Source organism: Microtus pennsylvanicus, chromosome 7, assembly GCF_037038515.1.
Source record: "Microtus pennsylvanicus isolate mMicPen1 chromosome 7, mMicPen1.hap1, whole genome shotgun sequence".
Taxonomy (NCBI): domain Eukaryota; kingdom Metazoa; phylum Chordata; class Mammalia; order Rodentia; family Cricetidae; genus Microtus; species Microtus pennsylvanicus.
In genome coordinates this window covers 5,368,405-5,384,143 of record NC_134585.1, presented here as the reverse complement: position 1 = coordinate 5,384,143, position 15,739 = coordinate 5,368,405, and the positions used below count along the sequence as shown (strand labels likewise).

The following is a 15,739-nucleotide window of genomic DNA, read 5'->3' as shown; positions in this document are numbered from 1 at the left end:
CATTCCACGCTCTCATGGGGTCTGCATCAATTCTGGTGGAGATTCAGAGTCGGAGAGCTACAGCTACGTTTAAGTTTAAATTACTGTGTTTAAAACAGAACAAGAATGCCTCTGACCTGCAAGTCCCACTTGCCCGAGGACAGATAACTTCCTGAAATGCTGGGCTGCTGTGCCTGTAAGATAACAAGCCACTGCTTTCCTTCTGCAAACGAGGTTGGTTGACCCAACCACACAGGATGTGCTTGATCACACATAGGTGGGAGGTATGTAGGCAGGAAGTACGTCAGGGTGTATGCTTGCCTCTGATTGGACGAAGGCACGAAGTACATAGCCTTGTGGCTTTTGCCTTTATAGACATCGGACTAATAGTCATTCTCTGAAGATTCCGGGTATGGACCTGGCCGATATCCACCATCCTGGCCTGTTTTTAATAAAGCTTGCTTCCCAGCACTGGGGAGGCAGAGGCAGACAGATCTCTGAGTTCGAGGCCAGCCTGGTCTACAGAGCAAGTTCCAGGACAGATTCCAAAGCTATAGAGAAACCCTGTCTCGAAAAACCAAAACCAACCAAACAAAATAATACTAAAATAAAGCTTGCTTCAATTTTAACTCAAAAATTGTGGTAGTAGCCGGGCGGTGGTGGCGCACGCTTTTAATCCCAGCACTCGGGAGGCAGAGGCAGGCGGGTCTCTGTGAGTTCGAGACCAGCCTGGTCTACAAGAGCTAGTTCCAGGACAGGCTCCAAAACCACAGAGAAACCCTGTCTCGAAAAACAAAAACAAAAAAAAAATTGTGGTAGTGATCTTATTCTTGCCCAGCCGGATTAACAAGAGCCACCCCACAGGAGTCGAACACCTCAGGAATGCAGTTCTCCAAAGTAACCCCTTTTCTCAACTCACTGTTACCCCTCAAGAACTTGAACAAGCCATTTTGGGGCTGCTGTACCACGCCAGCTTGAGAGCAGATGTTTAATTTTACATGTCCCCAGAGCATCACCCACGGAGGCTGGAGATGTCTTCCATGTGGCTCACTGTCATAGCGGTGTGAAGGATACTCCACCCTCACTGGTGTGGGGGATTGGACATTTCGTCCTTGACATCCTCCCCGTACTCCAAGACTGGGAAAGCCCACGACTGCTGGTCTGCATGGCTGAGCCTTACAGTTCCAGGGGGATGGAAAATCTCTGGAGCCCAGAATGCTGCTCAGTTCCCTCCCTTGGGGGAGGCTTTGGTGGGCAGGAGACTCCTCAGGCAGGGAAACAGACATGGGGAGAGGGAGCAGACCTTCTGCAGTGCTGGACCTTGGACGGCTGAGAGCAACCCCCTGGTCCCAACCGGCCCGTCTTGGGTGGGAAGCTGGACTCGGACTCCAGGTCACTGGGGTCTCTCCTGCGTCAGCCAGCCTAGGCACTCTGTCCGCCCACTCCCTAGGAAAGGAGAAAGAATCATTTTGAGAGCCCATACCCAGGATATCCTGACCGCAGTTCCCCTCAGGCCTTCCCTCTGCTGAGCTTGCCAAAAACCAGGGATCTAGGATTGTTTCAAAAGCCAGTTAAGGGGTTCACTTTATTATCCCAGACCCCTTAGATATTCTGCAAAGGGGATCCCTCATGAGGAAGTGATTAAAAAGATGTTTGAAAGATTATTCCGCTTATAAACGATTAATTGGTAGTTGTTTTCCAGGAGGTGGGGGTGGTCTCCAGACTGCTCAGTTCAGTTGTGTGGTTAGCCTACTGCTCTGGGTACGGGTGCAGGTGGGTCACAGGCGCGCGGGTGGATCACAGACGCGCGGGAGGGTCACAGACGCGCGGGTGGGTCACAGACGCGCGGGAGGATCACAGAGGACGCGCGGGTGGGTCACAGACGCGCGGGTGGGTCACAGAGGACGTGCAGGAGGATCACAGACGCGCGGGTGGGTCACAGACGCACGGGAGGGTCACAGACGCGCGGGTACCCTTTGGAGGTCATCTGCACACTTCTCTTCAGTGCTCTTCATTTTATTTTATTTTGAGAGAGAATTTTTTTGGTTTTGTTTTGTTTTTCAAGACAGGGTTTTCTCTGTATAGCCCTAGCTGTCCTGGAACTAACTCTTGTAGACCCAGCTGGTCTGGAACTCACATAGAGATCCGCCTGCCTCTGACTCCCAAGTGCTGGGATTAAAGGCATGTGCCACCACCTCCACCACATCCCAATTTGCGCTCTCTCTCTCTCTCTCTCTCTCTCTCTCTCTGTGTGTGTGTGTGTGTGTGCCTTTCTCTTCCTTCTTTGGTTTTTGAGGCAGGGTCTCACTACAAAGTATTGAGTGACCTTGAATTCATTATGCAGACCAGGCTGGCCTTGAACTCACAGAGATCACCCCCCCCCCACACACACACACCTGCTTCTGCTTCCCAGGTGCTGGGGTTAAAGGCCTGCACCATGCCTGGCTCCCGGCTGTTCTCTAGAGCTAACTGTGGCTGTCCCAGGAAGAAATGGGACTCACATTGCTCAGGTCGATACACAGCCGTCTGGAGAGGCAGGGACACCTGGGGACACCCAGAAGGACTCTTTACCTCAGGGCAGCTGTACTCTTGGATCCGACTGGGGTGAGGTTTGTAGGTGACCCAAACTGTCTTGGAAGTGGAGAGTACAGGGAAGTCCAGTGGACGAGGAGCAGACCTGGATTCCAGAAGCCAAGGACGCATGCGTGAGGGGGAAAAAGAAGAGCAATGGGAGTTCCAAACCCTACTCTCACCTGCGGTGTGGGCCAGGGTAGCCGCTTGCCCTCTCTGGCAATCACAAGATCCTGAAGAGCCCACCTCAGAGGTAAACTCAGTGTTTAGCCCTGAACCTTCACAAATAGTTTTTTTTTTCGAGACAGGGTTTCTCTGTGGTTTTGGAGCCTGTCCTGGAACTAGCTCTGTAGACTAGGCTGGCCTCGAACTTACAGAGATCCACCTGCCTCTGCTTCTCAAGTGCTGGGATTAAAGGTGTGCACCACCACCACCCGGCCACAAATAGGTTTTTCATTTAAATGTTATATTTAGGCAAGTTCGAGACCAGCCTGGTCTACAGAGTGAGTTCCAGGACAGGCTCCAAAGCTACAGAGGAACCCTGTCTCAAAAAACCAAACCAAGGGGCTGGAGAAATGGCTCAGCGGTTAAGAGCACTGACTGCTCTTCCAGAGGACCCGGGTTCAATTCCCAGCACCCACATGGCAGCTCACAACTGTCTGAAAATCCAGTTCCAGGGGATCTGACACCTTCACACCAATGCACATAAAAAAAAAGTTATATTTATTTCTTTACATGGTGACCACAGTTCCTTATTCAGGGGTCCCAACTGGACCCAAGGGGATTTCCCCAGCTCCTGGCTAACATTGCTGTGGATGGAGCATCCACAGAAGGGACTCTGAACGTCGGCCCTCACCCATCCGGGACATGCGCCCTCTCTGCGGTCAATCATGAGTAGATGTGAGAAGAGGAGCTACTTGACGATTGAATAAAATACAAGTTCATGAACCCAAGAGGGACGTGAAAGAAAAGTCTAGGACTAGTAAGATGGCTCGGTGGGTAGAGGCGTGTACCCCCAAGTCTGGCAGCCTGCATTCAATTACAGGGACCCAAAGATGGAAGGTCAGAGCCAACGCCACAACGTTGTTCTTTGATCTCTGTGGCATATACTCATATATGTGCCCAAACAGAAATAGGAAGGAAATAAATGTCAAAACAAAAATTTAATTTCTACTGAATGGACTAAAGGCCACAAGCAACGACCTGTTGGTACAGGTAAGGTGTTTGCTGTTGGAAGAATGACATGAGCCACGCATGTTGTCACGTGCTTATAATTCCAGGACTCGAGAGCTAGAAGCAGGAGGGGGGGGTCAAGAGTTCAAAGTCAGCTTTAGCTGCACACTGAGTCTGAGGCCAGCCTGGTCTACATGGTGAGTTCTAGGACAGTCAGGGCAACTCTGCTCAAAACAAAACAAAAACAAAAAACAAAAAGGACCAACAGAAACCAGCAGCTGAGCAATAGTGCAAACCTCCAGGACCCCACCCTGACACTTGCTGTTTTCTGGATGCTTTCCCGTTCACTGGGTGGCTTGCGCTGTACCCTCAGCGGCTTATGAGCCGGGTCACCCCTGTTTTTCAGGTCAGAAAATGGAGATCGGAGAGCCCTGATGTCCTAACTAAGCCCCGAGCCTGCCCAGCAGAGGAGAACTTTCTGTCCATTAACTGCACACCTCAGACACTTACTGCAGCTTGCTGGCTGGCTTCTTGGAGCGAGGGTTTCTCTGGAAGAACTCTCTGGTGGCATTTGTCTTCTGTTTCTTCTTGAACATCTTGTCTGTCCTGTTTGAATCCACAGCAAGACTGTCCCTAGGCAAAGAAGCAAGGAGGTGGTTTGTTATGGCCTGAACAGTGTCTGTCACCACAGAGCCCTGCCCCAGCTCAGGAGACCCCCAGCGGCATTGGCCAAGGTTGGTGTTCCCCAGCAAACATCCCTGATTATCATTAACTATTTATCTGGACAATACCAGGCCAAGAGGGAAACAGAACCCACACTTATACCTACTAAATGTAGACACAAAGAGGTTAAAATCACACAAACGCAATATATACTTTATATATTTTAATTTACACGAACTGTGAAAGGTTTTTTTTTAAGATTTGCTTTTTTATGTATGTGTATCTACATGTAAGTATGCATACATGGAGATGAAAGGAGGGCTTCAGATCTCCTGGAGTTAGAGGTCTAGGCTGCTGTGAGCTGCCCAGTGCAGATGCCGGGACCGGAACTTAGGCCAGATCCTCTGCAAGAACGGTTTGTGTTCTCATCCACCATCTCTCCAGACACACACACACACACACACACACACACACACACACACACACACACACACACACAGAGTTGTAGAGATGAAATTATACATAATGGGGAAGCAGGTACATCTTAATAAACTTCAAAAGAGATTTGAGAGCTCATCACACCATCAGGGGTTACCTAAGGTGCTGTTAGACTTTTCCAACCCTGGCTTCACCCAAAACGAGACCCCGGGCCAGGAGTGCACACACTCCCAATGCCCTAGAACAGAGTGCACCCAGTGTGCGCAGGAGGGAGGCAGAGGGATGGCATCACCCCCATCAACAGGCGCGTTCCACAAAGCCCCTCACTGGGGAGAGAAGAGGGCACAAAGGGTAAATTATTATCCCATGGACAAGAAGAGCCGGTGGGGCCCAGGCAGTCATAAGGGTGGAAACCTCACTTAGCTGGCCCTCTCCCCTGAGCAAAGGTGAGAACATATCCTGGGGAACTTACACCAGAGGCTTGTGGAGGGCTTGCTTCCTGGTGCCCGGTGCTGCCAAGCTTGTCAGCTGTGGAGAGGCAGGAGGCCCTGCAGCCGGAGTGAACACACAAGGAGGAGTGAGGTGACAGGAGGGGGTACTGGGTCACTTTAAACACAGAGATGCCAGACTTTGTGACACAGCACGCTTTTAATCCCGGCACTCGGGAATCAGAGGCAGGTGGATCTCTGTGAATTTGAGGCCAGTCTGGTCTACAGAGCGAGTTCCAGGATAGCCAGAGACAAAATAGTGAGATGCCGTTGTCAAGAAAGCCAATTTTTAGAGGTATTTTTTTGTTTTCTGGTTTTTCACAAACAGGGTTTCTCTGCGTAACAGTCCTGGCTATCTAGGAATTCACTTTGTAGAACAGGCTAGCCTTGAACTCACAGAGATCCTCTTGCCTCTGCCTTCCGAGTGCTGGGATTAAAGGTGTGCACCACCACACTTAACAAACATAATTTTCTTAACTTTTTAAAAAATTTTATGTGTATGTGTGTTTTGCCTACATGTATGACTGTTACGAATATTTAAGTATGTGAAGGCATGTTGCATTTGTTTATCAATGTAAGGATGTGTGTTTAGTTATGGAAAGCTGTGTTATTTTGCCTGCCCAAGGCACCTGATTGGTCTGATAAAAAGTTTAATGGCCAATAGTGAGGCAGGAGAGGGATAAGCGGGGCTTCCAGGTAGAGAGAATAAATAGGATAGGAAAAAAAAAAGGAGAGAAGGAAGGCAAAGAGAGGGAGCCGCCAGACAGAAGCAGTGAAAGTAGACGTATAGAAGAAATGTAAAGGGCTGGAAAGATGGCTCAGTGGTTAAGAGCACTAACCTCTGGAAGAAGATCCAGAGGATCTGGAAGAGGTCCTGAGTTCAATTCCAGCAACCACATGGTGGCTCACAACCATCTGTAATGAGATCTAGTGCCCTCTTCAGGGGTGCAGGTGCACATGCAGGCAGAGTATTGTATTCATAATAAATAAATAAATCTTTTTTTAAAAAAAAAAGTAAAAAGCCCCAAGGCAGAAGGTAGATAAAGAGAAACAGACTAATTTAAGTTAAAGGAACTAGCTGGTATTGAGCCTAAGCTAGGCTGAGCATGCATAACTCAGAAGTCCATATGATTTGGGAGCTGGTTGGTTGCCCTAAAAGGCCTGGTATATATGTCTGTGTGCAGTGACCCAGAGGCCAGACACTGTGTGGGTGCTTGAAGAGGAGCCAGTGCTCCTAAGAGCTGAGCTATTTCTCCAGTCTCTGGAAAGGTTTTTAAACCTTAAAAACAAGAGCAAAAGAGACTGTTGGGACCATTTAGAGTCCTGGCCTCCAGCTGCTCTTCCCTGCTAGAGATCTTTACTTTCCTTCTGATCTGAGTTACTGAAAGCTGTGTCAAAGTTGTTTACCAGCTCTGCTTCACGAGCACGTGTTGCCTTGCCTTGAGGATCAGAGGATAAGGTTTTCACCTGTGGGCCCACCTGACTGTTGGGTATATAAGCCTCCGTGGTGCTGTTGAATAAGGGGCTTCTTACCAGTGACTAGAGGTCCGTGTCTCTGTGTGTATGTTTGTGTGGGAGCTATATGGTAGTGCATAGAGTGCAGACAGGTGCTGTGCGCTGCAGAGACTCATCAAGATGGTTCAAGACATAAAAGCACCAAGCCTGACAAAGGCAGGTGGATCTCTGTGAGTTCGAGACCAGCCTGGTCTACAAGAGCTAGTTCCAGGACAGGCTTCAAAGCCACAGAGAAACCCTGTCTCAAAAAACCATAATAATAATAATAATAATGAAACAAGTGAACAGTAGTAGAATCAACAAAGAGTGCTCTCCTCAAGGGTAAGATCCAAGCTGTACACCAGGGGATCTGGTGGAGACCCAGGGCAGCAGCTGTGGAGGGCAGACGCTGCTGGCTCCTGCGGTGACATCAGAGGCTTTCCTGAAAGTGCCATGCTAGAATTTCATAATGAATTCCCAGGGCTGAGGTCTGAACATCTACCAGTGAGAGTAAGCAGGCCTTCATCTTGAAATGGAGAATATTATTAGAACCACTGGTGTATGTGTGTGTGCGCGCGTGCACTGATTTGGAGGTGGACACTGGGTGTCGTCCTCAATTGATTATATATATATGTATGTATATATATATGTGTGTGTGTGTGTATATATATATATATATGTTGGATTTTTCGAGACTGGGTTTCTCCGTAGCTTTTGGTTCCTGTCCTGAAACTCACTCTGTAGACCAGGCTGGCCTTGAACTCACAGAGATCTGCCTGCCTCTGCCTCCTGAGTGCTGGGATTAAAGGCATGCGCCACCACCGCCCGGCTACTATAATTTTATGTGCATTGGTGTTTTGCCTGTATGTTTGTCTGTGTGAGAACGTCAGGTCCCCTGCAACTAGAGTTACAGATGGCCGTGAGCTGACATGTGGGTGCTGGGAACGGAAACCAGGTCCCTTAGAAGAACAGTCAGTGTTCTTAAGCACGAGCCATCTCTCCAGCCTCTCAATTAGATTTTTTAGAGAGACTCACAGATCTGCCTAGGCTCACCAGCCAGGGTCTCCTTGGATCTGCCTACCTTCATGGCCCCAGTGCTAGCTACAGGAGTCTGCTGCTGTACCCAGACTTTCTGTGGGTTCTGGGAATCAAACTTGGGTCCTCATGAGTTTATGTTTGTTGGTTAAACATTATATAAATTGTGTGAGTTCTAAATATAGATGGCTTATTATAGTGAGGTCTTTAATATCGTTATTAACCTTATTAATATTTATTTAATTAATATTAATCAAAATTAATTAATTTGGTTTTTGAGAAAGGGTTTCTCTGTATAGTCTTGGCTGTCCTGGAACTTGATCTGTAACCCAGGCTGACCTCGAACTCAGATATTTGCCTGCTTCTACCTCTTGAGTGCTGGGATTAAAGGCGTGCACCACCATTGCCTGGTTTATTTTATTTCTTTAAGATTTATTTTATTTTAGCCAGTCAATGGTGGTGCATGCCTTTAATTAACCAACTGTTAATCTCAGGTCCACACTGTTAAGTGCTAGTCTCGAGGGACAGAGCAGGGAGACTCATACCTGTGGGTCGCTCTGGGCCGGGCTCCTCCACGGGTGGCAGGGCAGGTGGTATTGAAGGACCCGAGGGCGGAAGTCTGGAGGCTGTCCCGGCTGCTGTGGCTGCCTGGGGATGTCTGAGCAGCAGTCCAGAACAATGAGGGGATTCAGGTGATGATCCAGCCTCTGAGCTGTGCGTGTCTGCCGCTGAGTCTGAGGCGTGCGACACCGGTGGCAGGCTTTTTGTGCCTCGGTTGTCGTCAGCGGCCGAGTCCGGTTGACAGCCATCCTTCACTCCTTCCTTCAGGCTTGGAGTTTGAAGATTCACTGGGTCAGTGTCCCTGGGGTCAGTGGGCAGCCCAGGACTCATTTCCGGGCATGGCTGGGGTGGGGTCGACGGCGATGCCGGTGACTGCTTAGATGAGGAGCCCCCTGGTGACTCCACAACCCCGCTGGTCCTGGATTCGGGTGTCTGCACTGATGGGGAAGCTGGAGAATGGCCATCCTTCCTGTCCTCTTGGGGAGCCCCCTGAGCATGGGGTAGTGAGGAGTCTTCAAGCTTGTCCCGCTGAGCTGGGGGCTCGTGGCCAAGGGCAACCTCTATCTGGCAGTACACTTCCACCCTGGGGAAAATCACTCTCTTGCTGGGGGAGTCGAGGTAGGCAGCGTCTAGGAGAAACAGCACAGCAGATTTGATATGCTCATAGTCTATTACGGGGGTGTGAGCGAAATCTGTATAAATATGATACATGGTCAGCCACGGTGGTAAACGGTTAGTCCCAGCACTCAGGAGCTGAGCCGAGAAGACTGTGAGAACAGGAAACAAATGAAGGAGGATTTGGACATAAGGAGGTGGGGGAAGGTGGGGTTCATAGAAGGGCTCCAGGAAACTTCTGGGTTTTTTTTCTTTTTTGAAATAAGGTTTCATGTTATCCAGGTTGGTCTGGCCTCAAACTTACTATATAGCCAAGGATGACCCTGAACTTCTGATTCCGTCCCCCCCCACCATCGCTCCCATCTCCCCAGCTCTGGGATTACCTCAGGTGCCACACTGGAATATGAATACTGGACAGGTATTGAATATGAATATGAACAGGTTTATGAATACTGGAAATTAAATTTAGGTGTTTATGTATGCTAGGCCAGCACTCAGCCCCAGCCTCTCCAGAAAACCTTGGGGATGAGGGATGGCGCATGTGTAGGAGGGAGTGGGGGGGCGGGTTGAAGGGCTGCTGGTCACAGCTGGGTGCAGACTGGCCTCCTCCAGCCCCTGCGTCTTGTTTTCCACACCACGCAGGCAGCCAGCTGGGCCAGCAGCTTTCCAGCTGCGGGAGTAACTGTGTGGATGAGAGCTTTTGCAGGGGAGGGAGGAGAGAAAGGGGGCGGGGTCCAGGGTGCCACTATTCTGTGGGCCATGACTGGCTCCCCCGCAACAAGCAGGGAGTAATCTGAGTGCTTCCAAGTGGCGGGTGGGGAATCATAGTGTGGCTCTGAGTACCAGAAGGAATTTCCCAGTAGCTCCTGATCACATCCGGTGCTAGAAGAAAAATCCAAGAGGCCTTGCGTGAGGAATTGGAAGGGACTCACGCTTGGGCGCTGGCGCCACCTGGTGGGTGATGCGCGCATCACAGGGCGCCTGGGAAGAACCCGGGCAGGGGACAGGTAGGTGCACGGGGTGTACCCTGAGCTAGGGAAATGGAGTTGCCTTCAAATAAGTGCCAATGATAGGATCTTCCTGACCTCAAGTCCCTGACAAATGCCATCACCCAGGAGAGAGTGAAGGGTTCCCCAGATTCTGGCCAAGGGATCCTGGCCAGCCCCTCATCCTCCAGGCTCTAGGAGACACAGGGTGTGACTCAGATGTAAACCACCATACAGATGGGGAAACTGAGGCCCCAGGAGACTCACTACTGCTCCATAGCACGAAGGTGTCAAGAGCTGGGGCACAAGCACAAGCCCTTCTTTACAAAACTGGCAACAAGACTCGGAGAGCTGAAGTGATTTTTCCTAGGACTCACAGCTCCGGGGTGGGGCTGGGAACTCCTTGCCTCCAAAACCCAGGATGCTCTCTCTCCCTCTCCCTCCTTCCCTCCCTCCCTCCCTCCCTCCCTCCCTCCCTCCCTCCCTCCCTCCCTCCCTCCCTCTCTCCCTCCCTCCCTCCCTCCCTCCCTCCCTCCCTCCCTCCCTCCCCCTGCTATCATTTGTTTTCTTATGTTCCTGGATGCTTGGATGGGAGTAAGGATGAAGGAGAACATAAGGAAAGAAGATAAGGGAACTGGAGAAGGCAGGGAACAATTTGAAGAAAGAATGTGTTTTTAGTATACATTCTAGTATATATATTATAGAAAATATCATTCAACCCTTAGTTTCACCCCAAAATATTTCTTTTCCCAAAGCATTTTTTTTAAGTCACAGAGATGTATAGCCTTGTCAGAATAAGGCATGCTGGGAACTCAGAGCCAAGTGAGACGGGGATAGAAAATTATACAAAGTCCCTGAAGATCACAGGGAGGAAGGCTGGGCCAGCAGTAGGTGAGCACCCTTTGCCCTGGACTTCCTTCATCTGAATGCACATTCTAAGGAGTTAGCCTGAGTACGGACAGGCCTTTCTTCTCTCTCTCCCCAAAGACGCTTGCCACACCTCCGTGAAGTTTGAGCGTTTAGTCTCCGTTCAGCTGATAAAGGCTAGAGGAGACAGGGGTTGGGTCCAGACCCGCTAAGGTTCCTGGTTCTTCCCTTTGATCAACTGTGACTAGTCACACCTACTTGAGACAGAGTCCTGAGCAGCCCAGGCAGGATGACCTTGAACTTCTGACCCTCCAGCCTTCTCCACCACTCCTGTTTTACACAGTGCTGGGGATTGAACCAGGACTTTGAGCATGCCAGGCAAGCACTCTATGAACTGAGCTGCATCTCCAACCCTCACCTTGTTTTTAACTCCATAAACGTTTTAGAAACACTCTGAACACCGTCACAGCCACCATGGGCTGTCTAGGGCAGGGTAGGCTGCTGGGTCTCCTCGTGCCCAGCTTTCTCGGCGATGGCTATGGGACACTCCTCTACCCAGAATTCCATTCCCACCCCTGCCACCCTCCTTGCCCTCCCTTCCTCAGGCTCCAGCTACTCACTCAGCCTCCGCAGGTATGAAACGGCGTCATCATAGCCCCGATAGTAGTAGTCCTGCAGGATCTAGGTGGTGACACAGGAGAATGAATGAGGGTCACTGTCCCCACCCACAGCCATGTTCTACAAGCTGACACCAACCCCCTCCTACCCGAGACATGTCATCAAGCCCTGGTCTGCACGACCCCCCTGTCTACCCTGGAGAGCTGGGAAGCCATGGCTGCCATGGTGGGGGTGTCAACACGTCAGTCACCTGTTCCCAGGGCACCACCCGCCCCCTGTAGGAGAGGGTAGAGAGGGTAGGGTATTTCTGGGGAACCAGAGACCACACATCTCTGGGTCATAGGAAGGCTAGAGCTTGGGGTCTGGGTTCAAGTCCCAGCGCTGCCCTTCACTGGCTATGTAGTGACCACTCAGTCTCTCTGTCTCCACCTGTCAGATGGGGACAGTGGGTGTTGGGAGGGGTGTGTGAGAGGTTCTCTCCACAGTGCTGTCTCTGAGGAGGGCTGAACTGCAAACATTTCGGTCGTTGCTGACCACAGATTCTGCCCCAGAATTTTGTTTATTTGTTTTGAGATGGGATGGCAAGTAGCTCAGGTTAACCCCAAACTCCATATGTAGCTAAGGATGACCTTTTTTTTTTTTTTTGGTTTTTTTGAGACAGGGTTTCTCTGTAGCTTTGGAGCTTGTCCTGGAACTCCCTTTGTAGACCAGGCTGGCCTCGAACTCACAGAGATCTGCCTGCCTCTGTCTCCCAAGTGCTGGGATTACAGGCGTGTGTGACCACCACCCGGCCAAAGAATGACCTTAAATTCCTGAATTCCTGACCCACCTGCCTCTACCTCCCCAGGACTGGGATTACGCGTGGATCACTGTGCTCAGTTTCTGCAGCGCTGGGGATCAAACCCAGGGCTTCAAGCATGCTAGGCGAGGCCTCTACCAACTGAGCCACGTCTTCAGCCCCGCTTGTCTTTTAGCAATCCTTTAATCACGGCAAAGGTCCAGGGGAACCCTTTGAGAGGGTCGCCTCTGATCTGGACCCCACGCGGACCCTCTGTCTCTCACCACCAGGTCTGGCGGGAAGAGCGCGTGTGTCATGCGGGTGATGTTCTCCAGGGAGAACTGGAAGGAGAAGTTGAACATTCGGAAGTCATGGAAGATGGCCGGGCAGTCTCTCGGACAGATGTCCTGCTGGCTGCTGAAGGTGGAGATGGTAATGGAGTCTGTCCAGAAGGCGCAGGGCTGCATGCTCGTGAAGCCACCATCGATGTACCGCTGCAGGGACAAACAGACAATCAGAGAGGACATGGAGGCTGAGGTCCCCAAGAGAAATAGTGGGTGGTGTGGAACAAGGTCCCTTGCTGTGTTCACGGAGGCCTCAGGACTCCTAATTTAATATTCTGACCCTAGACTTTCTCTCTCTGTCATCTTGGTGATACTGGCCTCTGGGTGGTGTGTCCATCTTCCTGATGACTCAGGAGCAAGCCCCTCCCACAGCCTCACAGCGCACCCACTTCTGGCTCCATGGATGGGGTGGGGTCCTGCTGGTTTCCTTACCTAGGAACTGAACGGGAGATGACAGTACAGAGGCTCTGTACCCCGTGGGAGTCAGAAGAAAGCTTGCTGACAGAACATAATGTCTGGACCAGGGCTTCCATCCCCGCTACTCAGATTGTAGCAGGAAACTGGTCGCTGGTCATCCTGAGGCCAGCCAGAGGTGCAGAATCTTGGCCTGCCCAGGTCTACTGAAGCACAGTCCTGTTATCTTAGGACTCCTCTGGGTTAATCACGGGCACAGGGAAGCCTGCGACCACTGGCCCAGATGGCCCCAAAGGCTTCCTCACTCAGGGTCTCGGGTCCCTGTGTTCTAGCGCCTGTTTTGTCACACTGTCTTCTAGGAGAACACGGAAAGTCTTGGAACCCCGACTTGCTGGGTCCTCTACAGGGTGGGTGGTCTAGAGAGGGCTCCCCTTAAGAACCCAGGCGTCCATCTACTCCAAGTAGAAAATCTTCCTCCCCTTAGACGCTGCAGGACTCGGCTCACCGTCACTCACCTCACCCCGGTATGTCGGGGGAATGAACCCGCAGTACACCGGAACGAAGCAGCTGCAGTACAGGGCCTGGGGAGAGACAGGGCTGAGACGCCGCAGGCCCCGGAGTGGGTGGCAGAGATGCAGAGGTGGCACTGACCCCCGACCCCTGGCCAGTCCGCAATTCCTTAAAGTAAGGGTGCTGGCCTGGGAAAGTTTCCGGTCAATCCCCGTGCTGTCCTGAGTGGGGTCCTTGGTAGTCTACTGGCTTAGCTGGACCGGATATCCTAAGAGGGAGGCTTTGACATACAGGGGCTCTGCTGGCCATCAGCCTTCCACGAACCAGCGGCTGCCCTGGACCAGGCCCTGTCCTCAAAGAACACTGAGAAGCCATCCTTGGGAGTGTCACATAGCAGAGGGTGAAGGAGGTAAGTATGGCAGCTGTGGCCCCAGAGGAGGGGACCAGGCGGGGTGGGATGAAGGGACAGGAGTAAGGTGAGGCAGGGGATGCCAGGCCAGAACTAAGAGGGAACAGCTCTCGGCAGACATGGCCTGATTTGGGTGTGGTGAGCTGTGTTGTCACGGTAGGAGTGGGAGTTGGGAGAGGCTGGGAGGGAGACCGCAGCCATGAGCGTGAGGGGGTACACTAGTCACCCCAGGGGCCTGCTGCTTGTTCACCCCAATCCCAGAGCTGGAGGCTGGGAGCTGGGCACAGGCTTGGGAAGTGGGAGAGAATGGAGATAGCAGATGAAAGTCTCATGAAAGAAAGCTGAGCCAGGTCAGGGTCTGTTCAGCGGTCACAACTGGTCGCTAAAATCTGCACCCAGGAGCTCAGCACAGCCCTCTCAGGATGGATGGGAACTTCTCTAAGTGGGAACTGGAGGGGAACGTTCAGCCATTTGTTTGTTTACTTTTGTTTGTTTGTTGAGACAGGATTTCTCTATATAGCCCAGGCTGTCCTGAAACTCACTCTGTAGACCAGGCTGGCCTCCAATGAGTTTTGCCTGCCTCTGCCTTCCAAGTGCCGGAATTAAAGGGAGTGAGCCACCATGGCCTAACTTTATATTTAAAGATTTATTTTATATGTATGAATGTTTCATCACCATTTATATCTGGGAGCAACTTACATGGCTGGTGCCCATGGACATCAGAAGAGGGTGTCACCCTGGAAATGTAATTACAGGTGGTTGTGATCCACCACGTGGGTGCTGGGAACTGAACCCAGGTCCTCTGGAAAAGCAGCCAGTGCTCTTAAACTCTGAACCATCTCTCCAGACTCATTAATCCTTTTAAAAAATATTTATGTCAGCCGGGCGGTGGTGGCACACGCCTTTAATCCCAGCACTCGGGAGGCAGAGGTAGGTGAATCTCTGTGAGTTCGAGGCCAGCCTGGTCTACAGAGCTAGTTCCAGGACAACTTCTAAAGCTACAGAGAAACCCTGTCTCGAAAAACCAAAAAAAAAAATTATGTCATGTGGTGGTGGCACATGCCTTTCATCTCAGCACTGGGGAGGCAAAGGCAGGAAGATCTTTGAGTTCCAGGCCAGCCTGGTCTGCAGAATGAATTCCAGGACTACAGCCAAGGCTAAACAGAGAAACCCTGTCTTGAAAAAACCAAAATAAAATAAAATATTTTTTTTTTCGAGACAGGGTTTCTCTGTGGTTTTGGAGCCTGTCCTGGAACTAGCTCTTGTAGACCAGGCTGGTCTTGAACTCACAGAGATCTGCCTGCCTCTGCCTCCCGAGTGCTGGGATTAAAGGCGTGTGCCACCACCTCCCAGCTAATATTTATTTTTTAATTTATGTGTATGTATATGTGTGTGTGTGTGTGTGTGTGTGTCTGTACCTTTTGTGTGAGTGCCCAAGAGGCCAGAAAAGGGCACTGGACCCCTCGGATCCCCGGAGCTGGCCTTACAGATATGGCGAATGCTCAGTGTGGATTCGATGACTAAACTGGGTGCTCTACAACAGGTGCTCTTAAAATCCCCCACTTTTCTAGACAAGGTCTCCTGTAGCTCAGGCTGGCCTCAGCCTCGCTGTGTAGTGGGTGACCTTGAGCTTGATCACCTCTGCTAACCTGTGGGTAGAACCCAGGGCCTCCTGGGAGCTACAGCCCCAACCGGGTGATTCAATCCTTGTCAAGGCTCCTGAGGACTGAGAGGGAGCACGGGTGCTGTTCCTCATCCTCTCTAAACCTGGGATTGCACTGAGACCCAGGCCCGGA

At 51.1% G+C, this 15,739-nt stretch overlaps 1 protein-coding gene across 1 annotated transcript in view; it reads right to left on the bottom strand.

The window, feature by feature from the left end:
- The window catches only part of Pnpla1 (patatin like domain 1, omega-hydroxyceramide transacylase), a 38,597-nt gene continuing 22,858 nt past the window's right edge, over positions 1-15,739 (bottom strand). Inside the window, exons 3-10 of the mRNA XM_075979706.1 lie at positions 13,540-13,605; positions 12,551-12,760; positions 11,491-11,551; positions 8,387-9,031; positions 5,297-5,372; positions 4,234-4,356; positions 2,551-2,656; positions 1-1,425 (exon numbers count right to left, since the gene is read on the bottom strand). Coding sequence (XP_075835821.1) covers positions 1,402-1,425; positions 2,551-2,656; positions 4,234-4,356; positions 5,297-5,372; positions 8,387-9,031; positions 11,491-11,551; positions 12,551-12,760; positions 13,540-13,605 — 1,311 coding nt within the window. The 3' untranslated portion in view covers positions 1-1,401. The remainder of the gene's footprint in view (positions 1,426-2,550; positions 2,657-4,233; positions 4,357-5,296; positions 5,373-8,386; positions 9,032-11,490; positions 11,552-12,550; positions 12,761-13,539; positions 13,606-15,739) is intronic.